Source organism: Salmo trutta, chromosome 16 (assembly GCF_901001165.1).
Source record: "Salmo trutta chromosome 16, fSalTru1.1, whole genome shotgun sequence".
In the NCBI taxonomy this organism is placed as follows: Eukaryota; Metazoa; Chordata; class Actinopteri; order Salmoniformes; family Salmonidae; genus Salmo; species Salmo trutta.
Window position 1 is genome coordinate 60787190 of NC_042972.1, and position 26761 is coordinate 60813950.

Here is a 26761-nt window from a genome sequence, read left to right on the forward strand (position 1 = left end):
TGGGACTTTTCGGACTTTTCGGAAAATTTGACTTTTTGGACTTTTCGGAATATCGGACTTTTCGGACTTTTCGGACTTTTTTTACTTTTCGGACTTTTCAGACTTTTCGGAAAATTGGACTTTTCGGACTTTTCAGGAAAATCTGACTTTTTGGACAATTCGGACATTTCAAAAAATCGGATTATTTGGAAAATTGGAATTCTTTGACTTTTCGGACTTTTAGGACTTTTCCTAAAATCGGACTTTTCGGACTTTTCGGGAAAATCGGACTTTTCGGACTTTTCTGACATTTCGTAAAATTGGACTTTTTGCAAAATCGGACTTTTCGGTCTTTTCAGACTTTTAGGACTTTTGGACTTTTCAGACTTTCTTTAAATTTCGGACTTTTCGGACTTTTCGGAAAATCAGACTTTTTGGACTTTTCGGAAAATCTGACTTTTCGGACTTTTCAGACTTTTTTTACTTTTCGGACTTTTCGGACTTTTCGGAAAATTTGACTTTTTGGACTTTTCGAACTTCTCGGAAGATCGGACTTTTCGGACCATTCGGAATTTTCGAACTTTTCGGAAAATCGGACTTTTCGGACTTGTCGGACTTTTCGGACATTTAGGAAAATCGGAATTTTCGGAAAATCGTACTTTTCAGACTTTTCAGACTTTTCAGAAAATAGGACTTTTTGGACTTTTCGGAAAATCGGACTTTTCGGACTTTTCGGACTTTTCGGAATATCGGAATTTTCAGACTTTTCGGAAAATCGGACTTTTCGGAAAATCGGACTTTTCTGAGGTTTCTGACTTTTTTTTACTTTTCGGACGTTTCGGACCCTTCGAATTTTCGGACTTTTCAGACTTTTCGGACTTTTCGGAAAATCGGACTTTTTGGACTTTTCGGACTTTTCGGACTTTTAGGACTTTTCAGAAAATTTTACTTTTTGGACTTTTCGGAAAATCGGACTTTTCAGACTTTTCGGACTTTTAGGACTTTTCGGACTTTTCGGAAAATCGGACTTTTAGGACTTTTTTTGCTTTTCGGACTTTTCAGACTTTTCGGATAATCGGACTAGGCAATTGAGTTAAGAACAAATTTGTATTTGCAATGACGGCCTAGAAACAGTAGGTTAACTGCCTTGTTCAGGGGAGGAATGACAGATCTTTACCTTGTCAGCTCGGGGATTCTATCTAGCAACCTTTCGGTTACTGGCTCAACACTCTAACCACTAGGCTACCTGCCGCCCCCAGTAGCCTAGTCATCCTTGCATGTTCCGTTGAAGAGGTATTGAAGAGCAAAGTCTGAATCTTTAATATAAAGCTAACTTCACCGCTGTAAAACACTGTATGATTGAATCATCCAATTTTGATTCACCAATAAAAACGGTGAGCTCATCTTTTAATAATAATGTATTCATCATAGAATCATCTTTGATTATAGTATTGTTAGTGGCGAGCCGTCGTTCAGGGCAGGTGGGGCGGAGCAGACATGGTATGTTTTTGCTTTCTTTCTTTTTCCTTGTCATTTGAAGAGAAATTATGAAGAGAAATTATAGATTAAATGTATCGGTGCTCATCAACCCTTGGACATAAACATTACACAACAAGTTGGAAATCGCAAATTCAACAATGGGTGGTTTGGAAGGAAACAGTGGCTAACTACAAGCTAAACAAAGCAATCACTAGCCTGCTATTCAGCATGACTCCTGCCGCATTCAAAACAACTGGAAACTCGGAACTGGGAAATCTTAGACTTCAGTGAGTTCAAGACAACTGGGAACTCCGACTGGGAAAACAAGTTTTGAACGGTCATTCAACTCGGAATTCCAAGTCGGGAACTCGGGCCTCTTTCTTGTGCTCTGACCTGAAGATCACTGACTTCATGATTCAACCTTGTTTTTTATTAGTTCCCAATTGTCTTGAAAGCACCATAAATCCAGAAAATGCCAGACTTTGATGACAAATTTTGATGACAAACCGCCGCGACACTTTCCTGTTCAAGTGAGCACAGCACAACAAGGTGAGTCCAAAAATGTCTTGTATGCTGCTCTATAAATGATGTAATATGCCAGGGAGATATGTATACTGTAGCTAAGAAAGTAATACAAAGTGTATGTTGTGTAGTAAGCTGTTAGTAGCCCATGTGCCTCACCTTAATAATTTTGTCCCTTTCCCCTCTCATAACTTAGCCTACTGCTCTGACTTGGTGCACCTGTAGACTATAGCCTGTTTTAGAGAGAGGTAATCATCAAATATTGTAAGAGCTTTCATTGTCTGCTTATATGCCCTCTTTATTTATCCTGCAGTTATGACTTGGTGTACAGGGAGATACTGTAAGAACGGTCCATGTTCAAAATTCTGTCACTGTACATTTCAAAAGTGCTGAACAAATGCTTATATTGACTACGTCCATGCTAGCTCTCTCATTAATGTCTTAATCAAAATTACGGATTGCCTGTTATCCACTCATTGTCCCCTTATGTTTGTACATCTCAAGTGTCAGTAGAAACCACATTTGTTTAAGCAAGTCAGCCATATCAGCTATGTTCTTTTAAAAGGATTCACTCCATGGTGCTGAAATGAAAGCTCTGCTGTTAGGTTCTACATAAAGCTGTCCCAACTGTTTGTGGGCACCGTTTGTCACCGTTATAGTGCAATTTATGTGTATAGAGGACTCCTCTCTAATATAACATGTTACACATTGTGTCAGACTGATGGAATGTTAGGTGTCTCATTGAAAGTCTAACATCTACCATGACTACTGGATGTTTCAATTCTAATAAATTACAAAACAATCCACACCGTAACAACAATATTGCTTTTTTAATAACTTCTTTTATTAAAGTGTGAAACTTTGCTAACAAAAATGACATCAACTAACATCACTGGCCTGACTTGAGCAGCTCTGCCCGGGGATGGAGCCAGCAACTTAGCTGCTACCGGAGGAAATGTGGCTTGATGACTTGAAGAGGAGGAGGAATTATTGGGCGACACTTTTAATTACCAACGTAACCTCAGTGGAACTGTGGCTTCATGGAGTTCCAGCTCTAGGCAGACAGCACGTCAGGAATGCTGTAAGACATCACAGAGACAGGTAAGTATCTATATATTTACATGTGTGTTGCATGTACACTAAACCCTCACATTTGGATAATGTCACTTTTTAAAGTGACAATGTATATTTTAACAGTGTAAAACATGAATACATGTTTAAACATTATTTACCTCCTCTTGATTCTCTTCCAGATGCTTGGCCTTTTCTTGTTCTTGGAGGTTGGCTCTGATGTTTCAGCCTCTTCTGGAGCTTCTAGCTGCTGGCTCCCTGGCACCCCCTGTTGGTTCTCTGGCCACTCCTGCTGGTTCTCCGAACTCCCCTCCTGGTTCTCTGCCCATGCCTGCTGCCTCCTTGGCCCCTCCTGCTGGCTATCTCCAGATCCAACTTGGCTTACCTGTTGGCCTGTGGCCCATCCCGGCAATGCCTGACCGTGGTTGGAATCGTGGCTGTGTTGGGTGGTTAGACACCGGGTGTTGATTTGAGCATCAGCCTCAAGATTCATCTGGTCGAGGTACTTTTCCTTCATCCTCTCTCTCTCCTCCTTCAGATTCTGATGAGTCCTTTTTTTAAGCAGGGACTGCTCTCTCCACTGCTTATTGAAATCCTCCAACTTCTTCCTTCTCTCCTCATCCTTCAGCAGCTCCTTCCTCTTCTCCCTCTCTCTCTCTGCCCGGGTCATGGTGGATATTACCCTTGGTTGTCCAGGGAAGGCTGGGAGGGGAGAAGAAGTAGAGTTCACATTCAACTTAGTGGATCTGGTATCAACTTAAATGTAATGGACACAGGGAATTAAGAATAGAAAACACAGTTGGAGCTCAATGATTCTTTAATCTTTTCAATTGAGCAAGGCATGGAATTTGTCAATAAAGTGCAATAATTCCCATCCCGAATTGACCTGACCCTAAGTTGAACATGAGTCCCAAATGGCACCTATTCGTTGTATAGTGCCAGGGCATTTTTGATAGCTTAGGGCTCCATGGCAACTAGGGGACCCCCGACCCCCCCAAAAGCCTTTTTTGTGTGTGTTTTTTAGGAACTCTTTCTGGGTCTCTACTTAGTCTTGAGAGTTAGACTAGTAGATGACATAAGGTATCATTTAAAAACGTGGTTGTTACATCAGCAGTATTTTTCTTGTTATGTCAGTCAGTCACTCAATTAGCCATGTCAGCTAACATATTCTTTGGACAGTAGTTTTATATTGAAACAATGATGCAACATGATGACTGGCTTGGAACTTATGTGTGTAGAGGAGACAAAAGAGGATGATGTCATAAGCAGAGGTAAAACAGGTCTTACCTAGGTGGACGATCTTAAAGCCCTCCCTAGCCTCTCTCTGATACGTTCTCTCGATCTTTTTGAGGTTCCTCTTCTCCCACTTCTTATTCACCCAGTCCACAGCTCTTCTTCGGATACTTTTATCAGGTGGGAGAATGTCCTCCTTGTCATCTTCCTTCTCCTCCTCCTCTTCACTGTTCTCTGTCTCACCCATCTTGTAATTCCCAGGGATCTCTCTTCTTTCCTCTTCTGACATCTCCTCTCTTTTGTTTGCCTTTATGGTGTTCTCTCTCTCTCTGATTAAAGCTAAATGGCCTTCAATAGCTCTCTTTCTCTCCTCCTCTCTCTTTTCCTCTCTCTGCCTCTCCTCCTCTCTTAGTCTGAACATTTCTTTCTGTCTGGCAATTCCAATCTCTCGTTTTTTATCCTGCTCCTCTTGTTGTCTTGCCCTCTCCTGTTTTCTTTCCATCTCCAGCCGTCTTTCCTCCTTCTCCCTCCTGATTTGTTGTCCTCTTTCTATGTGTTCTCGTTCCCCCTTCAACACTTCTAACCTCCTCTCTTTACGTCTATTGAAGACTTCCCGTGCTTTAGCTTTAACATTAACTACTACATCTTTCTTCATGCTTACTTCCTTTCCTCTCTCTTCTCTTTCCATGTACTCTTCCTCTGCTTTCTTAATAATCACTTCCTGCTTTTCTTCCATCTCTCTCTCCTGTTCTATCTCCAGTTCATTCTGCCCCTCATTTCTTCTTCCTACTTCCTCCCTCTCTCTCATAATCATATTTTCTTTCTCCATCTCTTTCTGTTGCTGATCTTTTAATTCCTTCTCTCCCTGATTCTCATTGTCTTTCTCCCTTTCTTTCTCTTTCTCCATTTGTTTCTGTCTCTCCTCTTGTTGTTGTCGTCTGTGTATCTCTTCTATCTTTCTCTGTATCTTCTTCTCCCTCTCTTTTCCCTCCTTCTCCATGTCAATTTGCTTCTGTTTCCATATATCTTCTTCTTCTTGATTTCTCTCAAACTTTCTCTTTTTCTCCTCTTGTTGTTGTTGTCTCTCTTTCTCTCCCATCTCTCTCTGTCTCTCTTCTTCTCTTTCTTCCTCTTCCATCTCTATTTGCTTATTTTTACATCTTTCTTCTTCATTCTCTCTTTCAATCTCTCTCTGTCTCTCTTGCTCTCTTTCCATATTTTTTTGTCTCTTCTCCATTCTCTTTCTTTTGATCTCTCTCTGTCTCTCTTTCTCCCTCTCTCTTTCTTCCTCTTCCATCTCAATTTGCTTCTGTTTCCATATATCTTCTTCTTCTTGATCTCTCTCAAACTTTCTCTTTTTCTCCTCTTGTTGTTGTCGTCTCTCTTTCTCTCCAATCTCTCTCTGTCTCTCTTTCTCATCGATTTCTTTCTGTCTCTCTTCTCTTTCTTCCTCTTCCATCTCTATTTGCTTCTGTTTAAATAGTTCCTCTTCATTCTCTCTTTCAATCTCTCTCTGTCTCTCTTCTTCTCTTTCCATATTTTTTTGTCTCTTCTCCTTTCTCTTTCTTTCAATCTCTCTCTGTCTATCTTCTTCTCGTTCTTCCTCTTCCATCTCTATTTTCTTCTGTTTAAATGTTTCTTCTTCATTCTCTCTTTCAATCTCTCTCTGTCTCTCTTGCTCTCTTTCCATTCTTTTTTGTCTCTTCTCAATTCTCTTTCTTTTGATCTCTCTCTGTCTCTCTTTCTCCCTCTCTCTTTCTTCCTCTTCCATCTCTATTTGCTTCTGTTTAAATAGTTCCTCTTCATTCTCTCTTTCAATCTCTCTCTGTCTCTCTTCTTCTCTTTCCAAATGTTTCTGTCTCTTCTCCATTCTCTTTCTTTTGATCTGTCTCTCTTTCTCCCTCTCTCGTTCTTTCTCTTCCATCTCTATTTGCTTCTGTTTACATATTTTTTCATCATTCTCTCTTTCAATCTCTCTCTGTCTCTCTTCTTCTCGTTCTTCCTCTTCCACCTCTATTTGCTTCTGTTTAAATATTTCTTCATCATTCTCTCTTTCAATCTCTGTCTGTCTCTCTTCTTCTCTTTCCATATTTTTCTGTCTCTTCTTCATTCTCTTTCTTTTGATCTCTCTCTGTCTCTCTTTCTCCCTCTCTCGTTCCTCCTCTTCCATTTCTATTTGCTTCTGTTTGTGTCTCTCCTCTTCTTCTCTCTCCATCTCCTTCTTCTTCTCATCTTCTTGGTGTCTCTGTTTTGGTATTTTCTCCATTCTCTTTCTTTCTACATCTTTCTGTTTGTTGTTCTCACCCTCCATCTTCTCCTCCATGTCCATTTGGTTCTGTTTCCATAGATTTTTGTCTGTTTCCATATTTTCTAATTCTATCAGCTGTTCCTTGATTTTCTTGAAGACTTCCTCCAATTCAGACATCTTTTTGTCATTGATGAGGGCTGTCTCCATCTCCATCGCTCTCTCCACTCTATTTTTCATCTCCTCTTCACTTCGTCTCCAATCATTTTCTCTCTCTCTGTCTCTATCAAATGTTCTCTCTGGTTCAGTCTCGTTTTTCAATCTAATCTCTTCTTTCATTCTCGCAACCTCTCTGTCTAACACTAGTACATTTTGGTGAACCTGTTTCACTCTCTCATTCTGTCTTCTATACGCTTCTTTCGCTCTTTCAAATTTGATTTTGTATTGCATTTCTTTTATTGTCATATCTTCTTTCAGTCTCTCAACCTCTCTCTCTAACTCTTTTGCCTTTTCGTTAACCAGTTTGACTTTCTCGTTCTCTGCAATACGCATGTCTCTTTCTCTTTCAAATATTATCTTCTTTTCAATCTCTTTCAATCTATCAATCTCTCGTTCTAACGCTTTTATCGTTTCTTCTGCCTGTTTCACTTTGTTCTTCATTTCTTGTCTTTCCAATTCTGGTTTTCTCTCCCTTTCCATCTCCCTTTCTCTCTCTCTTTCCCTCTCTCTTTCCCTCTCTCTTTCTGTCTCAATAGGTTTGTTGTTCCAGGCCAGTCTTGGTCGCTGATCCTCCATGACTTTCTGCCATAGCCTCAATCTCTCTATCTCTTGCTTCATTTTAAAAGGTGAAATTAGTGATAATCTATGACCAAGACATACTTTCAAAGGATTTGCAGAGAATGATACATAGAAATACAACCTAGACCTAGGTAATTGAATCAAACACTGGACAACATCAATAGCAGGGTTATTTTGATCAATTCATCTGGACAATTCATTGTCAATTAATGTATTGACATGTTTGAAAAAATTACGAGACATTTTATGGACAAATACAAACACACAACTAGCTTGCCCATTCAGTTAGCGGTTTGAGAAATTCCCGTTGCAATTTGTGTGATGTTATAACAATGTTGCCTCTGATGTTTATGCTTGCAGAAATTACTCCTACAAATGATGTTTCACTAATGCAATTATTTACAACCTGCACACATACAGTTATCAACAACAACAACAGTAATGATGTTAATAAGGAAGTGGATATTCAACCGGCAGAAGAAAGGCATAGGGGTTGAGATAAATGAAGGTTAGGTTCAGGACCTAGGGTTGGGTTAAGGTAAAGGTTAGGTATAGTTTCAGTGAGGTCAAGGTAAGGGTTAATGTTAAGGAAAGGCATAAAAGTTAACATTGGGTTAGTGTACCGCTGTCCACCGTCATTCATTTTCAGCTGGGTGAATATACACTGCCTTTTAATAATAACAATGACATGTCTTACGTGGGCCAGTTGTAGATCCACCATCAGTAGCTCCAGCAGATGTTTGACTCTCTTGATCTCCTGCATTTTTCTCTGGTTCTCCATCGCTTCTGTGACTCTCTCTGCCTCCCTCTGTCTCTCTGCTTCTCTCTGTCTCTCTGCTTCTCTCTGTCTTTCTGCCTCCCTCTGTCTCTCTGCCTCTCTCTGGCTCTCTGCCTCCCTCTGTCTCTCTGCTTCTCTCTGGCTCTCTGACTCCCTCTGTCTCTCTGCCTCCCTCTGGCTCTCTGCCTCTCTCTGGCTCTCTGACTCCCTCAGTCTCAGGATCTCAGCCTTCCACTCATTCATTAGACCCCTTTCTACTCTTCTTTTCCTCCTTTCCTCTTTTAAAAGGGATCTGAGATGGTCTGTCTCAGACTGTAGATGTTCAATGATCTTGTCCTTCTCCGTTCCATCATTGCTCTTCTTCTTTTCCTCCTCCCAGAGGCAGACTTGAAGTCTGTCCATCTCCTTCTTCTGATTTCGGATCGTTCCATCCTTCCCTCTCAACTCAAGCATGTGGGCTTCCTTCGTTGTACAGGTCTTCTTCTCTTCTCTCAGGAACTGAAACTCCATCTCTGCCTGCTTGTAGCTGGGAGGAAAGGAATGTCAACACATTATTTAGGAAGTGAACTCAGACAATTTATTACAGCGTTAAAATAATAATTAAACCTCTGCGCAATTAAACTGTCTTTAATAACACAACTCACACAACTGTGACTTACAGTACGTGAATGTAATGAGTTGACTGTCCATGATGGCCAGAGGTGGGTAATGTGTAGCTCTGGTCCAGGGCGTTACGTACAGCTTGCAGACACTGAGCCTTCCTTCAGCAAGCCGCACATAATGCCCTGGACCAGAGCTAGGTTATGTGATGAATGACTTACAGACTGTTCCACATGATAGGAGGGGGTAAGAAGACAGTCCCAGTAGGAGACGGCGATCGTCCAGAAGAAGAAGAGGTGTCCATCTTCTCAGAGACTGTAGTAAAGGTCTACAAGTTTTATTTCTGGAAAATAAAGAGATGCCTTCGTTCAGCAACAATGTGTGTTTCTATGTTTCTGTCACTAGATGGGGCCATTGTACACAACATTTACTCACCAGGTCAGTGAATTCAGAAATAGTCTACACACTACAGTACTCAAGCTCTAGCCTACAACCCATCATGCATCAGCACAAGTAATATAATAATACCTCATCACAACTTCATAATCACAGTACACCTGGATTGTGTTCACAAAGTGTTTCAGGGTAGGAGTGCTGATCTAGGATCAGATCCCCCCCGTCCATCAAAACGTATTCAGTTGGATTTAAAAGACAAAACTGATTATTGATCAGCACTCCTTCTATGAGACTTTGTGAATATGAGCCTGTGTGAAAGAACCTTTCTGGCATATGCTGGCTAGACAGTACACAGACAGACAGATAGTCCGACAGACAGACAGATAAGTCAGCAAGACAGACATATAGAAGAGTAGATATAGATGGACTGATTGATAGCAACAGAAAAAAACAAAGATATAATTGTATTTTATAATGTCAGAAAGAAAAAATATTTCAAATACATTAACGTTCACCTTCACATGTGTTATCTTACCATGACAGAATTATAGGCTAAGTAGGCTAGCGGTTGGTTCATGTATTGTAAACTTGTGTAAATATTTGACTCACCTCAAATCACACGTGTCAAAGCGCAGTTTTAGTGTGGAACCGAATAATATCTTTGGCATTAACTTTCTCTGGTCTGGAGCTGTATTGTTGCGTCATTTGAAACGCTTGAGCGTCATAATCGGTTCACCGCGCCTGCTTGATTGACAGCTAGGGGTTCTCCTGCGCATCAGTGTCCAAAAGTCGATATTGTTGAGCTACTCATAATTGATAAAGACATTTATAACCATTTTCACTTGACTTTTATTTCGTGTATTTTTGCCTAAGGTTATTTGGTAGTCTATGTTGTGTGATTTCTCTTTGTATGGACCTAAAGTTCAATGAAATACAAACAGCAACCATAGCCTACAAACATTTCCTACACAAATACAAATGTGGGTGTTTAGTGAGTACACAAAATAATAACAGGACAGCCATAACTGTACAAACAAACATACAATCACAACTCTTAGGCGCCAAATATTCAATGTAAAAGCCAAAAGGTAGGCTAACATGAAGTCCGATTCTGAAATGCGCGTCAACAATTGAAGAACTCGTTTTTAAGCATGAAATAAATCCTCGTGGACCATATTGACCCGCTCTCCCCACTATGTATTGTTTCTGCAGTGAGGATTCACCCCCTTTAGACAATGATGTTGTAATTTATCTGCAGAAAAACGTTGATCTGAGTTCAACAAGCAGTAGTAGCAGTATGCAAATCAGAGAGCCAGATGAATGGATCTTTCACCGATGCATTTCGGTTCCTGACTTTCAACAAAAAGATCCGTTCAAAAAGAGCCGTTCGTTCGTGAACGACACATCACCACACTGTAGTTCTCCACCATTGCGTATCGTGAGCTGGAGGAGCGTTCGTCCAACCTCTCATCCAAGCAAATGGCAGCGGCGCATCATCCATCCGCTGAATGTCCCAAGGGAGGGAGGATAGTTTACGATGCAACAAGCGTTTGGTGAGCACATTCATTGAAACGCAATGAGTGTTTTTAAATTGTTGAGGGACTCTTGCTCCAGGGGAAATCTCAGCAGCGATGTCTCTGCTGTGCGTCAGAGGTGGGATCTTTACCTTCTTCACTATGCTTATTATACTGTACATATCTGTCACATTAATCACATTGCACTCAGGAAAGTTGTCTGTAGGCTATTGGGGAGATGCGCATAGCCCGTTGAGTTGTCACGTTCCAGTCCAAACATGACCTGGGATGTGAGAAGGGAGCTATTCTATAACACATGTAGATGACATGTTGTCTTTATATGTAGATTATATTTTGGTTTTATATTTCATATTTGATTGATGATTAGGCCTTTGACTTTTGATTCCACTTTGGCTACCTTGCACCATATTGTCCTCTCTTGCTATATCTTAGACTTTATGCCCTTGTGCTGATCTTCTCTCTAAACAATAATCATGATAGTGTGAATGAGTTGAGTAAACTACACTGTTGTTATCTTCTCAGTCTGTACTGTACTGTCCCTGGAAGACCCTCCACATAGTTCACCTAGATCCAGTCCACTTTGTACCGCTGGTCAACTAATCATCTAAAATCCTAGATCTGAATGAATGAAATAATCTTATTAAATACTTTTTTCTTCACATAGTTGAATGTGCTGACACCAAAATCACACAAAAATAATCAATGGAAATCCAATTTATCAACCCATGGAGGTCTGGATTTGGAGTCACACTCAAAATTAAAGTGGAAAACCACACTACAGGCTGATCCAACTTTGATGTAATGTCCTTAAAACAAGTCAAAATGAGGCTCAGTAGTGTGTGTGGCCTCCACATGCCTGTATGACCTCCCTACAACGCCTGGGCATGCGCCTGATGAGGTGGCGGATGGTCTCCTGAGGGATCTCCTCCCAGACCTGGACTAAAGCATCCGCCAACTCCTGGACAGTCTGTGGTGCAACGTGGCGTTGGTGGATGGAGCAAGACATGATGTCCCAGATGTGCTCAATTGGATTCAGATCTGGGGAACGAACGGGCCAGTCCATAGCATCAATGCCTTCCTCTTGCAGGAACTGCTGACACGCTCCAGCCACATGAGGTCTAGCATTTTCTAGCGCCTCCATGCTCTGGACACTACGCTGACAGACACAGCAAACCTTCTTGCCACAGCTCGCATTGATGTGCCATCCTGGATGAGCTGCACTACCTGAGCCACTTGTGTGGGTTGTAGACTCCGTCTCATGCTACCATTAGAGTGAAAGCACCGCCAGCATTCAAAAGTGACCAAAACATCAGCCAGGAAGTATAGGAACTGAGAAGTGGTCTGTGGTCACCACCTGCAGAACCACTCCTTTATTGGGGGTGTCTTGCTAATTGCCTATAATTTCCACCTGTTGTCTATTCCATTTGCACAACAGCATGTGAAATTGATTGTCAATCAGTGTTGCTTCCTAAGTGGACAGATTGATTTCACAGAAGTGTGATTGACTTGGAGTTCCATTGTGTTGTTTAAGTGTTCCCTTTATTTTTTTGAGCAGTATACTTAAGTATCAAAAGTAAATGGAATATTTCAAATGTACTTAAGTATCAAAAGTAAAAGTGCAAGTGTTAACCATTTCAAATTCCTTATATTAAGCAAACCAGACGGCACAATTTTCTTTTTTTTAAATGTATTTGCGGATAGCACTCAGATATAATTCACAAACGAAGCGTTTGTGTTTAGTTAGTCCGCCAGATCAGAGGCGGTAGGGATGACCAGGGATGTTCTCTTGATAAGTGTGTGAGTTGGACCATTTTCCTGTCAAAATGTAGCAAGTACTTTTGGGTATCAGGGAAAATGTATGGAGTAAAAAGTACATTATTTTCTTTAGGAATGTAGTGAAGTAAAAGTAAAAGTTGGCAAAAATATAAATAGTAAAATAAAGTACAGATACCCCAAAAAATGACTTAAGTAGTACTTTAAGTAGTTTTACTTAAGTACTTTACACCACTGGCTACTTTGGTAGCCAGGATTTGTCACGTCTGCTCCCACTCCCCCCCCCCCCCCCCCCCCGGAGCTTGAGGGCGCCAGGCTGCCTTGCATCACACACTCCTATCATTCATTACGAACACCTGCATTCCCTTGTAACGAGCATCAGCGATATTGGACTCACTCACCACCTGTTATTACCTCCCCTATATTTGTCAGTTCCCCAGCTCTGTTTCCCGATTCTGCATTAATTGTTTTTTGTTTGTATTACTAGGTTGCTGATGCTGTTCCTGTCTCGTTCCATGTCCGTTCTTTATTAAATGTTTGACTCCCCGTACCTGCTTCGTCTCTCCAGCGTCATTTCACGTGACAGGATTAGCTGTTTGTATCTAGTCTCTTAATAACGGTGCAATGGTGCAAGCTAGACACACTTAATAACGGTGCATAACGGTGCATAACGGTGCAAGCTAGACACATGTTATCTTTTGTTTACATGTGAGCATGTCTTTTTCTGTCGGTCCTGTCAATGTTGAGTGATCACACATGCCTCAGCACACATAGGAGGTTACTTTGCCTGCTTGTAAATGTGTGCTAAAAGTGGGGATGTTTCATATTATTTCAGATGATCTTAACTCCCCACCACCAATGAACCATTTACTTTTTTTACAGAAAACCACTGAACCACCACTGCAATATAGGCCTACACTAATAAAAAGAGGTGCTTTCTACAACCTAAAAGGATTCTTCTGCTGTCCCCATAGGAGAACCCTTTTTGGTTCCAGGTAGAACCCTTCTGTGCCAAGGTAGAACCCTTTTGGGCTCCATTCCACAGAGGGTTCTACCTGGACCCAAAAAGGATTTTCCTTTGGTGACAGCCAAGAACCCTGTTGGAACCCCTTTTTGGAAGAGTGTACTCAACAAGTTCAACCTGTTAAGTTTACACCATTTCATTCTGTTCTCAAACATCTGATTGGTATTCAAGATAACACGCAACATAGCACCACCACCGTTGAAGGTTTTCATCAACCTCTTAAATAGCAGTGTTCCAAGATCCTCCACCAGGGGTGACTTTAGTGTCCTCAAACGGACAAAAAGGAGACACAAGAGGGCCTCCCACACTCAGTTTAGATCCCAAGGGGTCTTTATTTTCATATTGGATGCTCTCACCCTCATCACAATCTCCTTTGCCATCTTCCATTCATGGCATTTCAACATGAAAACAGAGGGGCACATCACACTCATGTCTTTTCTTGGAACTCAAACCACACACACACACACACACACACACACACACACACACACACACACACACTACTATAGCATCTTGTTTACATTTCTCTCATTTTAGGCGTCCAGCTGAGGCCTTGGATGGATCATATTGCAATGAGATGGGCAAAGCGGTATGTACATTTGAAGCCAGAAGTTTACATACACCATAGCCAAATACATTTAAACTCAGTTTTTCACAATTCCTGACATTTAATCTAAGTAAAGATTCCCTGTCTTAGGTCAGTTAGGATCACCACTTTATTTTAAGAATGTGAAATGTAAGAATAATATTACAGAGAATGATTTATTTCAGCTTTTATTTCTTTCATCACATTCCTAGTGGGTCAGAAGTTTACATACACTCATTTAGTATTTGGTAGCATTGCCTTTAAATTGTTTAACTTGGGTCAAACGTTTCGGGTAGCCTTCCACAAGCTTCCCACAATAAATTGGGTGAATTTTAGAAAAGTTCTGTTTTTATTTCATCAGACCAGAGGACATTTCTCCAAAAAGTACAATCTTTTTGGCTTTTTTATGGCGGTTTTGGAGCAGTGGCTTAATCCTTGCTGAGCGGCCTTTCAGGTTATGTCGATATAGGACTCGTTTTACTGTGGATATAGATATTTTTGTACCTGTTTCCTCCAGCTACTTCACAAGGTCTTTTGCTGTTGTTCTGGGATTGATTTGCACTTTTCGCACACTAAAGTACATTCATCTCTAGGAGACAGAACGCGTCTCCTTCCTGAGCGGTATGACGGCTGCGCGGTCCCATGGTGTTTATACTTGCGTACTATTGTTTGTACAGATGAACGTGGTACCTTCAGGCATTTGGAAATTGCTCCCAAGGATGAACCAGAGTTGTGGAGGTCTACCATTTTTTGGCTGATTTCTTTTGATTTTCCCATGATGTCAAGCAAAGAGGCACTGAGTTTTAAGGTAGGCCTTGAAATACATCCACATGTACACATTCAATTTACTCAAATGATGTCAATTAGCCTATCGGAAGGTTCTAAAGCCATGACATCATTTTCTGGAAATTTCCAAGCTGTTTAAAGGCACAGTCAACTTAGTGTATGTAATCTTCTGACCCACTGGAATTGGGATACAGTGAATTATAAGTGAAATAATCTGTCTGTAAACAATTGTTGGAAAAATGACTTGTGTCATGTACAAAGTAGATGTCCTAACCGACTTGCTAAAACTCTAGTTTGTTAACAAGAAATTTGTGGAGTGGTTGAAAAACAAGTTTTAATGACTCCAACCTAAGTGTATGTAAACTTCCGACTTCAACTGTATGTACAGTCCTTTCTAGTGTGGCGACACATTAGTTGAACAGGAGAACAGGATGAGGTGGCTTGTGGAGGGAGAGCAGTGGGGGGGGGGGGGGGTAGAACAGCTCCAGGGAAGTTGATTGGATGCTCTGGCTCATCACTTGTTGACTAAAAGAAAGACAGATTTAGAAAATAGGTCGACATTTCCATAGTTCAACAGCTGAAAAGCCTTCATTAACATACTCCCAGAGATAGAAAGACATCCAGTATTCACTGAATGAAGTAGCCTATTTACAATTTCATTCATCAATTAAATAAATGATACTATAGCACATTCAATGATGTTATTATTGTAGACTATAGGCTACTCCTGTATCTACCTTCTACATTACCGTAATCATTGAATGAAGCAGCTTACCCATCCACATTTACAATGGTAGGTGTGGTGGTTGTAGGGATGGTAGGTATGATAGGTGTGGTTATGGTAGGTATGGTAGGTGTAATGATGGAAGGTGTGGTGATGATAAGTGTAGTGATGGTAGGTGTGATAGGTGTGGTGATGGTATGTATGATGGTAGGTGTGGTGGTTGTAGTGATGGTAGGTGTGATAGGTGTGGTTATGGTAGGTGTAATGATGGTAGGTGTGGTGATGTAGGTGTGATAGTTGTGGTAGGTAGGTGTGGTAGGTAGGTAGGTTTGGTGGGTGTGGTGATGGTAGCTGTGATAGTTGTGGTAGGTGTGGTATTTGTGGTTTGTAGGTTTGGTGATGGTAGGTTTGGTAGTTGTGGTAGTTGTGGTAGGTAGGTGTGGTTGTTGTGGTAGGTAGATGGGGTAGTTGTGCTGGTTGTGAAAGTTAGGTGTGGTAGTTGTGGTAGGTGTGGTGATTAGGTTTGGGCGGTATTCCCGATTTTCATATTGTCATACCATCCTTCTCTCATACCAGATTTACAGTACTACCGGCATAGCACATGAGGGGATGCTAACAACACAAGAAAAGCATATGGGCATCTATTTCCAGAATGCTAACAAATTAGCACAAACTATTAGCAAATTTACATAGACGCTGTTAGCTAAATGCTAACAACTGAAAACGAACAAACTAATTGCAAAGCAGTGGAGGCTTCTGAGGGGAGGACAGCTCATAATAATGTCTGGAATGAAGTCAATTGAGTGGTATCAAACACATGGAAACCACATCTTTGATGGGTTGATACCACTCCATTGACTCCATTCCAACAATTATTATGAGCTGTCGTCTCCTCAGCAGCTTCCACTGTTGCAAAGAAAGGCAAATCCAGCTCATAAAGTTATGTCAGGGATAATCAATGAGGGACTATGTGTTCTATGGTAAATAATGAACATTGTGGAACTGACCTTCCATGGACTTGCATTATTTTCCAGAGAACCATAAAGCCCTGAGTTAAAACATTTTTTACCTTTATTTAACCTCTCTTGGGTATGCGGGATTTGACCGCCCCACCTGCGGGACACACTATTCAACAGCCAGTGAAATAGCAGGGCGCCAAATTCAAAACAACAAAAATCTCATAATTCAAATTTCTCACGAAAAGTTGAAAAGTCAAAAAAGTTATACTACAGTTTGTAGAAACATGTCAAACGATGTATAGCATCAATCTTTAGGATGTTTTTATCATACATCTTCGATAATATTCCAACCGGACAAATCCTTTGTCTTCATTAAGGAAAAAGAAATCACCTCCCGCTGACGGCTACGCGCATGAATGATCTAATGGCACTAAGCCAGACACCTGGTTGAATTGACTGTCATTCCCAGTAGAAGCCTGTAACAACGTTCTAAAGACTGTTGACATCTAGTGGAAGCCTTAGGAACTGCAAAATGACCCCTAAGTCACTGTAGTTTGAATTGGGAATCAATTGAAAAAACTACAAGCCTCAGATTTTCAACTTCCTGGGTTTTGCCTGCCATATGAGTTCTGTTATACTCGCAGACATCATTCAAACAGTTTTAGAAACTTCAGAGTGTTTCCTATCCAAATCTACTAATAATATGCATATCCTACTTTCAGAGCCTAAGTAGCAGGCAGTTTAATTTGGGCACGCCTTTCATCCGGACGTCAAAATACTGCCCCCTACCCTAGAGAAAACAAGGCAAGTCAGTTAAGAACAAATTCTTATTTTCAATGACGGCCTAGGAACAGTGGGTTAACTGCCTTGTTCAGGGGCAGAATGACAGATTTGTACCTTGTCAGCTCGGGGATTCGATCTTGCAACTTTTCGGTTACCAGTCCAACGGTCTAACAACTAGAAAACCCTCCGCCCCACTGTTGATTATAGTTGATTTTCCCTTTAATACCATGGCTATAATTTAACACATTTGCCAGTAGAAATTAGTTCAACATTCACTGAAGTAGCTAGCAAGTTTACTAGATAGCTACAGTAGTTGCCTTGGTAACCAAACAAACATAACTTGCTATTATGAAAACTATGAAAAATTATGAAAAATATACAAAAAGTAATTGACGTTTATTAGTGGGATGAGGTTCCTGAACCAATGACAGTTGTTTGTATTCATTAAAGTAACATAGGGTGGAAGCTATTGACGTTTTAGGGAAGTATCTTCAATGTAAAGTCAATTTAAGATGGTAGAATATCCCCAAAGTCAAAAAAATACAAAGTATTTGCTATTGATTGGAGGGATGAGGTCCCTGAACCAATCACAGTTAGTTTTACTCATGAATGTCACATGGGGTGGAATCTATTGACATTTTAAAGTATTATTCATGAAAATGTAATTAACATTTGTAAAAAAGTATCCAAAGTCAACAAATACAACACAAATTGCTGTTGATTGGAGGCATGACGTCCCTGAACCAATAACAGTTGGTTGTATTCATGAAAGTCTTATGGGGTGGAAGATATTGATGTTTAAATGAAGATTTGTTTAGGTAAAGTGATTTATTTTACATTTTGTAGATTTTATAGAAGTAAAAAAAATGTAACTAATTGCATTCGAGAGAAGAGGTCTCTTTACCGTGTCAAATTTGTTTGAGATCACTATGTCATGTAGTTGAGAAGGTATTGATATTTTTCATTTACAGACAATTGTATGCATTGCAGTTTTAAGACGGTTCCTTAACCCTCTGAGCAGAAGATAGCACATTTTAATCTACATTTCACCTCCAAAAAGGAAATATGACACCGAATTGGAAAAACAAGGGGTTTAACTTATTCACTATCATCAGCCGATTTAGAATATTAAATGTATATATTTTTATTTATTTATTTAACCTTTATTTAACTAGGCAATTGAGTTAAGAACAAATTCGTATTTGCAATGACGGCCTAGAAACAGTAGGTTAACTGCCTTGTTCAGGGGAGGAATGACAGATCTTTACCTTGTCAGCTCGAGGATTCTATCTAGCAACCTTTTGGTTACTGGCTCAACACTCTAACCACTAGGCTACCTGCCGCCCCCAGTAGCCTAGTCATCCTTGCATGTTCCGTTGAAGAGGTATTGAAGAGCAAAGTCTGAATTTTAATATAAAGCTAACTTCACCGCTGTAAAACACTGTATGATTGAATCATCCAATTTTGATTCACCAATAAAAACGGTGAGCTCATCTTTTAATAATAATGTATTCATCATAGAATCATCTTTGATTATGGTATTGTTAGTGGCGAGCCGTCATTTAGGGCAGGTGGGGCGGAGCCACACCCGTTTTGAGCCCCACGTGTTTAGCAAATATATATATATATATGTGTATATATACATATATATATATATATATATGTTGCTTGTTTTTCATGTTTTTTTGGCATTAATATGTGTCACATATCAGTTTGCAAACAATGTAAAAAAGAAAATGTAATCATTGAGTTAATAAAGCCTCATACAGACATGGTATGTTTTTGCTTTCTTTCTTTTTCCTTGTCATCTGAAGAGAACTTATGAAGAGAAATTATAGATTAAATGTATCGGTGCTCATCAACCATTGGACATAAACATTACACAACAAGTTGGAAATCGCAAATTCAACAATGGGTGGTTTGGAAGGAATCAGTGGCTAACTACAAGCTTAACAAAGCAATCATTTACATTACATTTACATTTAAGTCATTTAGCAGACGCTCTTATCCAGAGCGACTTACAAATTGGTGCATTCACCTTATGATATCCAGTGGAACAACCACTTTACAATAGTGCATCTAAATCTTTTAGGGGGGGGGGGGTTAGAAGGATTACTTTATCCTATCCCAGGTATTCCTTAAAGAGGTGGGGTTTCAGGTGTCTCCGGAAGGTGGTGATTGACTCCGCTGTCCTGGCGTCGTGAGGGAGCTTGTTCCACCATTGGGGTGCCAGAGCAGCGAACAGTTTTGACTGGGCTGAGCTATTCAGCATGACTTCTGCCGCATTCAAAACAACTAGAAACTTGGAACTGGGAAATCTTAGACTTCAGTGAGTTCAAGACAACTGGGAACTCCGACTGGGAAAACAAGTTTCGAACGGTCATTCAACTCGGAATTCCAAGTCGGGAACTCGGGCCTCTTTCTTGTGCTCTGACCTGAAGATCACTGACTTCATGATTCAACCTTGTTTTTTATTAGTTCCCAGTTGTCTTGAAAGCACCATAAATCCAGAAAATGCCAGACTTTGATGACAAATTTTGATGACAAACCGCCGCGACACCTTCCTGTTCAAGTGAGCACAGCACAACAAGGTGAGTCCAAAAATGTCTTGTATGCTGCTCTATAAATGATGTAATATGCCAGGGAGATATGTATACTGTAGCTAAGAAAGTAATACTAAGTGTATGTTGTGTAGTAAGCTGTTAGTAGCCCATGTGCCTCACCTTAATAATTTTGTCCCTTTCCCCTCTCATAACTTAGCCTACTGCTCTTACTTGGTGCACTTGTAGACTATAGCCTGTTTTAGAGAAATGTAATCATTAAATATTGTAAGAGCTTTCATTGTCTGCTTATATGCTCTCTTTATTTATCCTGCAGTTATGACTTGGTGTACAGGGAGATACTGTAAGAACGGCCCATGTTCAAAATTCTATCACCGTACATTTCAAAAGTGCTAAAAAAATTGTTATATTGACTACTTACATGCTAGCTCGCGCATTAATGTCTTAATCAAAATTACGGATTGCCTCTTATCCACTCATTGTCCCCTTATGCCATAGTTTGTACATCTCAATTGTCAGTAGAAACCACATTTGTTTAAGCAAGTCAGCCATATCAGCTATGTTCTTTAAAAGGATTCACTCCATGGTGCTGAAAAGAAAGCTCTGCTGTTGGGACAGCTTTATGTAGACCCTAACAGTTTGTGGGCACCGTTCGTCAAAGTTATAGTGCAATGAATGTATTGTTTAGTGTTGTGTTGTGTAGTGGCTTTGCTGGCATGCATCTAAAACATTTTTGGGGAGTTTTCCCCACCAAGATTTACTAGCTACAATCACCACTGGGTGGGTGAATTATAACACATCAACCCTGTTACCTAAGAATGTTAGAATTAGGTGAAATAAAAGTTACACTCCCCAAAAGGTACTCAATTGGTGGAATGACCCAAGAACTGAACTGGAGGTGGGAGAGCTAACGATGCGTCTACTGTTGCTCTCTCCTCAGATTCTTAGAGAAGCTATTTCAATCTGATATTTCTCCTATGGTCTAAAATAGATGTGTATAGAGGACTCCTCTCTAATATAACATGTCACACATTGTGTCAGACTGATGGAATGTTAGGTGTCTCATTGAAAGTCTAACATCTACCATGACTACTGGATGTTTCAATTCTAATAAATAACAAAACAATCCACACCGTAACAACAATATTGCTTTTTTAATAACTGCTTTTACTAAAGTGTGAAACTTTGCTAACAAAAATGACATCAACTAACATCACTGGCCTGACTTGAGCAGCTCTGCCCGGGGATGGAGCCAGCAACTTAGCTGCTACCGGTCCGGTCCAGGCTACCTGCAGACCTCCTCGCAGACCTCCTTTTCAGCACCTCCCCTTAACAGGTGAGGTGGTGGAAACGATCAGAGTTGCGTTCAACTTGAATAAAGATGAGAAACTCTGGTCTGTGGAGCCACTGGTCTGAGGGGAGGACTTCTGTTTAAACCATGTCCATTTGGGGATATTTTCTAGGACAGTAGAGGTGGTGAGCAGAGATGAATTCAACTTGGATAAAGATGAGAATCTCTGCTCTGGGGAGGAGAGTCACTGACCTTAGATGGTTTGTTGCCTTGATAAAGAGGATACTTTCTGGCTTGAGGAGAATATAATGTTTTGTGGAGGAAATGTGGCTTGATGACTTGAAGAGGAGGAGGAATTATTGGGCGACACTTTTGATTACCAACGTAACCTCAGTGGAACTGTGGCTTCATGGAGTTCCAGCTCTAGGCAGACAGCACGTCAGGAATGCTGTAAGACATCACAGAGACAGGTAAGTATCTATATATTTACATGTGTGTTGCATGTACACTAAACCCTCACATTTGGATAATGTCACTTTTTAAAGTGACAATGTATATTTTAACAGTGTAAAACACTGTTAATGTTTAAACATTATTTACCTCCTCTTAATTCTCTTCCAGATGCTTGGCCTTTTCTTGTTCTTGGAGGTTGGCTCTGATGTTTCAGCCTCTTCTGGAGCTTCTAGCTGCTGGCTCCCTGGCACCCCCTGTTGGTTCTCTGGCCACTCCTGCTGGTTCTCCGAACTCCCCTCCTGGTTCTCTGCCCATGCCTGCTGCCTCCTTGGCCCCTCCTGCTGGCTATCTCCAGATCAACAGGCTCTTGGCTTACCTGTTGGCCTGTGGCCCATCCCGGCAATGCCTGACCGTGGTTTGAATAGTGGCTGTGTTGGGTGGTTAGACACCGGGTGTTGATTTGAGCATCAGCCTCAAGATTCATCTGGTCCAGGTACTTTTCCTTCATCCTCTCTCTCTCCTCCTTCCGATTCTGATGAGTCCTTTTTTTAAGCAGGGACTGCTCTCTCCACTGCTTATTGAAATCCTCCAACTTCTTCCTTCTCTCCTCATCCTTCAGCAGCTCCTTCCTCTTCTCCCTCTCTCTCTCTGCCCGGGTCATGGTGGATATTACCCTTGGTTGTCCAGGGAAGGCTGGGAGGGGAGAAGAAGTAGAGTTCACATTCAACTTAGTGGATCTGGTATCAACTTAAATGTAATGGACACAGGGAATTAAGAATAGAAAACACAGTTGGAGCTCAATGATTCTTTAATCTTTTCAATTGAGCAAGGCATGGAATTTGTCAATAAAGTGCAATAATTCCCATCCCGAATTGACCTGACCCTAAGTTGAAAATGAGTCCCAAATGGCACCTATTCTTTGTATAGTGCCAGGGCATTTGTGATAGCTTAGGGCTCCATGGCAACTAGGGGACCCCCGACCCCCCCAAAAGCCTTTTTTGTGTGTGTTTTTTTTAGGAACTCTTTCTGGGTCTCTACTTAGTCTTGAGAGTTAGACTAGTAGATGACATAAGGTATCATTTAAAAACGTGGTTGTTACATCAGCAGTATTTTTCTTGTTATGTCAGTCAGTCACTCAATTAGCCATGTCAGCTAACATATTCTTTGGACAGTAGTTTTATATTGAAACAATGATGCATTATGATGACTGGTGTGGAACTTATGTGTGTAGAGGAGACAAAAGAGGATGATGTCATAAGCAGAGGTAAAACAGGTCTTACCTAGTTGGACGATCTTATAGCCCTCCCTAGCCTCTCTCTGATACGTTCTCTCGATCTTTTTGAGGTTCCTCTTCTCCCACTTCTTATTCACCCAGTCCACAGCTCTCCTTTGGATACTTTTATCAGGTGGGAGAATGTCCTCCTTGTCATCTTCCTTCTCCTCCTCCTCTTCACTGTTCTCTGTCTCACCCATCTTGTAATTCCCAGGGATCTCTCTTCTTTCCTCTTCTGACATCTCCTCTCTTTTGTTTGCCTTTATGGTGTTCTCTCTCTCTCTGATTAAAGCTAAATGGCCTTCAATAGCTCTCTTTCTCTCCTCCTCTCTCTTTTCCTCTCTCTGCCTCTCCTCCTCTCTTAGTCTGAACATTTCTTTCTGTCTGGCAATTCCAATCTCTCGTTTTTTATCCTGCTCCTCTTGTTGTCTTGCCCTCTCCTGTTTTCTTTCCATCTCCAGCCGTCTTTCCTCCTTCTCCCTCCTGATTTGTTGTCCTCTTTCTATGTGTTCTCGTTCCCCCTTCAACACTTCTAATCTCCTCTCTTTACGTCTATTGAAGACTTCCCGTGCTTTAGCTTTAACATTAACTACTACATCTTTCTTCATGCTTACTTCCTTTCCTCTCTCTTCTCTTTCCATGTACTCTTCCTCTGCTTTCTTAATAATCACTTCCTGCTTTTCTTCCATCTCTCTCTCCTGTTCTATCTCCAGTTCATTCTGCCCCTCATTTCTTCTTCCTACTTCCTCCCTCTCTCTCATAATCATATTTTTTTTCTCCATCTCTTTCTGTTGCTGATCTTTTAATTCCTTCTCTCCCTGATTCTCATTGTCTTTCTCCCTTTCTTTCTCTTTCTCCATTTGTTTCTGTCTCTCCTCTTGTTGTTGTCGTCTGTGTATCTCTTCTATCTTTCTCTGTATCTTCTTCTCCCTCTCTCTTCCCTCCTTCTCCATGTCAATTTGCTTCTGTTTCCATATATCTTCTTCTTGATTTCTCTCAAACTTTCTCTTTTTCTCCTCTTGTTGTTGTTGTCTCTCTTTCTCTCCCATCTCTCTCTGTCTCTCTTCTTCTCTTTCTTCCTCTTCCATCTCTATTTGCTTATTTTTACATCTTTTTTCTTAATGCTCTCTTTCAATCTCTCTCTGTCTCTCTTGCTCTCTTTCCATATTTTTTGTCTCTTCTCCATTCTCTTTCTTTTGATCTCTCTCTGTCTCTCTTTCTCCCTTTCTCTTTCTTCCTCTTCCATCTCAATTTGCTTCTGTTTCCATATATCTTCCTCTTCTTGATCTCTCTCAAACTTTCTCTTTTTCTCCTCTTGTTGTTGTCGTCTCTCTTTCTCTCCAATCTCTCTCTGTCTCTCTTTCTCATCGATTTCTTTCTGTCTCTCTTCTCTTTCTTCCTCTTCCATCTCTATTTGCTTCTGTTTACATCCTTCTTCTTCATTCACTCTTTCAATCTCTCTCTGTCTCTCTTGTTTGCTTTCCATATTTTTTTGTCTCTTCTCCATTCTCTTTCTTTTGATCTCTCTCTGTCTCTCTTTCTCCCTTTCTCTTTCTTCCTCTTCCATCTCAATTTGCTTCTGTTTCCATATATCTTCCTCTTCTTGATCTCTCTCAAACTTTCTCTTTTTCTCCTCTTGTTGTTGTCGTCTCTCTTTCTCTCCAATCTCTCTCTGTCTCTCTTTCTCATCGATTTCTTTCTGTCTCTCTTCTCTTTCTTCCTCTTCCATCTCTATTTGCTTCTGTTTACATCCTTCTTCTTCATTCACTCTTTCAATCTCTCTCTGTCTCTCTTGTTTGCTTTCCATATTTTTTTGTCTCTTCTCCTTTCTCTTTCTTTTGATCTCTCTCTGTCTCTCTTTCTCCCTCTCTCTTTCTTCCGTTTCCATCTCTATTTGCTTCTGTTTACATATTTCTTCATCATTCTCTCTTTCAATCTCTCTGTCTCTCTTCTTCTATATCTTTCTCTTCCATCTCTATTTTCTTCTGTTTACATCTTTCTTCTTCATGCTCTCTTTCAATCTCTCTCTATCTCTCTTCTTCTCTTTCCAAATGCTTCTGTCTCTTCTCCATTCTCTTTCTTTTGATCTGTCTCTCTTTCTCCCTCTCTCGTTCTTTCTCTTACATCTCTATTTTCTTCTGTTTACATATTTCTTCATCATTCTCTCTTTCAATCTCTGTCTGTCTCTCTTCTTCTCTTTCCATATTTTTCTTTCTCTTCTCCATTCTCTTTCTTTTGATCTCTCTCTGTCTCTCTTTCTCCCTCTCTCGTTCTTCCTCTTCCATTTCTATTTGCTTCTGTTTGTGTCTCTCCTCTTCTTCTCTCTCCATCTCCTTCTTCTTCTCATCTTCTTGGTGTCTCTGTTTTGGTATTTTCTCCATTCTCTTTCTTTCTACATCTTTCTGTTTGTTGTTCTCACCCTCCATCTTCTCCTCCATGTCCATTTGGTTCTGTTTCCATAGATTTTTGTCTGTTTCCATATTTTCTAATTCTATCAGCTGTTCCTTGATTTTCTTGAAGACTTCCTCCAATTCAGACATCTTTTTGTCATTGATGAGGGCTCTCTCCATCTCCATCGCTCTCTCCACTCTATTTTTCATCTCCTCTTCACTTCGTCTCCAATCATTTTCTCTCTCTCTGTCTCTATCAAATGTTCTCTCTGGTTCAGTCTCGTTTTTCAATCTAATCTCTTCTTTCATTCTCGCAACCTCTCTGTCTAACACTAGTACATTTTGGTGAACCTGTTTCACTCTCTCATTCTGTCTTCTATACGCTTCTTTCGCTCTTTCAAATTTGATTTTGTATTGCATTTCTTTTGTTGTCATATCTTCTTTCAGTCTCTCAACCTCTCTCTCTAACTCTTTTGCCTTTTCGTTAACCAGTTTGACTTTCTCGTTCTCTGCAATACGCATGTCTCTTTCTCTTTCAAATATTATCTTCTTTTCAATCTCTTTCAATCTATCAATCTCTCGTTCTAACACTTTTATCGTTTCTTCTGCCTGTTTCACTTTCTTCTTCATTTCTTGTCTTTCCAATTCTGGTTTTCTCTCCCTTTCCATCTCCCTTTCTCTCTCTCTTTCCCTCTCTCTTTCCCTCTCTCTTTCTGTCTCAATAGGTTTGTTGTTCCAGGCCAGTCTTGGTCACTGATCCTCCATGACTTTCTGCCATAGCCTCAATCTCTCTATCTCTTGCTTCATTTTAAAAGGTGAAATTAGTGATAATCTATGACCAAGACATACTTTCAAAGGATTTGCAGAGAATGATACATAGAAATACAACCTAGACCTAGGTCATTGAATCAAACACTGGACAACATCAATAGCAGGGTTATTTTGATCAATTCATCTGGACAATTCATTGTCAATTAATGTATTGACATGTTTGAAAAAATTACGAGACATTTTATGGACAAATACAAACACACAACTAGCTTGCCCATTCAGTTAGCGGTTTGAGAAATTCCCGTTGCAATTTGTGTGATGTTATAACAATGTTGCCTCTGATGTTTATGCTTGCAGAAATTACTCCTACAAATGATGTTTCACTAATGCAATTATTTACAACCTGCACACATACAGTTATCAACAACAACAACAGTAATGATGTTAATAAGGAAGTGGATATTCAACCGGCAGAAGAAAGGCATAGGGGTTGAGATAAATGAAGGTTAGGTTCAGGACCTAGGGTTGGGTTAAGGTAAAGGTTAGGTATAGTTTCAGTGAGGTCAAGGTAAGGGTTAATGTTAAGGAAAGGCATAAAAGTTAACATTGGGTTAGTGTACCGCTGTCCACCGTCATTCATTTTCAGCTGGGTGAATATACACTGCCTTTTAATAATAACAATGACATGTCTTACGTGGGCCAGTTGTAGATCCACCATCAGGAGCTCCAGCAGATGTTTGACTCTCTTGAT

General features: G+C 40.4%; 3 protein-coding genes across 3 annotated transcripts; all 3 read right to left on the bottom strand.

Annotated features, from left to right (window-relative positions):
* Nucleotides 1–3596: 3596 nt before the first annotated feature.
* Nucleotides 3597–5293, bottom strand: LOC115151135 (vicilin-like seed storage protein At2g18540). The gene has a single exon (XM_029695147.1). The coding sequence runs from the start codon at nt 5282–5284 to the stop codon at nt 4211–4213; it is 1074 nt and encodes a 357-aa protein (XP_029551007.1). The 5' UTR covers nt 5285–5293; the 3' UTR covers nt 3597–4210.
* Nucleotides 5294–6421: 1128 nt separating this feature from the next.
* LOC115149836 (RNA-binding protein 25-like) lies at nt 6422–8147 on the bottom strand (the record flags this gene model as incomplete). The annotated part of the gene is made up of 1 exon (XM_029692652.1): nt 6422–8147. A coding segment is annotated over exon 1 (945 nt), but the record flags the coding sequence as incomplete, so codon positions are not given.
* Nucleotides 8148–20970: 12823 nt separating this feature from the next.
* Nucleotides 20971–23850, bottom strand: LOC115151134 (trichohyalin-like). Its single transcript, XM_029695146.1, has 3 exons — nt 22857–23850; nt 21724–22269; nt 20971–21571 (listed from the first exon to the last, which is right to left on the bottom strand). The coding sequence occupies exons 1-2, from the start codon at nt 23800–23802 to the stop codon at nt 21806–21808; spliced, it is 1410 nt and encodes a 469-aa protein (XP_029551006.1). The 5' UTR covers nt 23803–23850; the 3' UTR covers nt 20971–21571; nt 21724–21805.
* Nucleotides 23851–26761: the final 2911 nt, after the last annotated feature.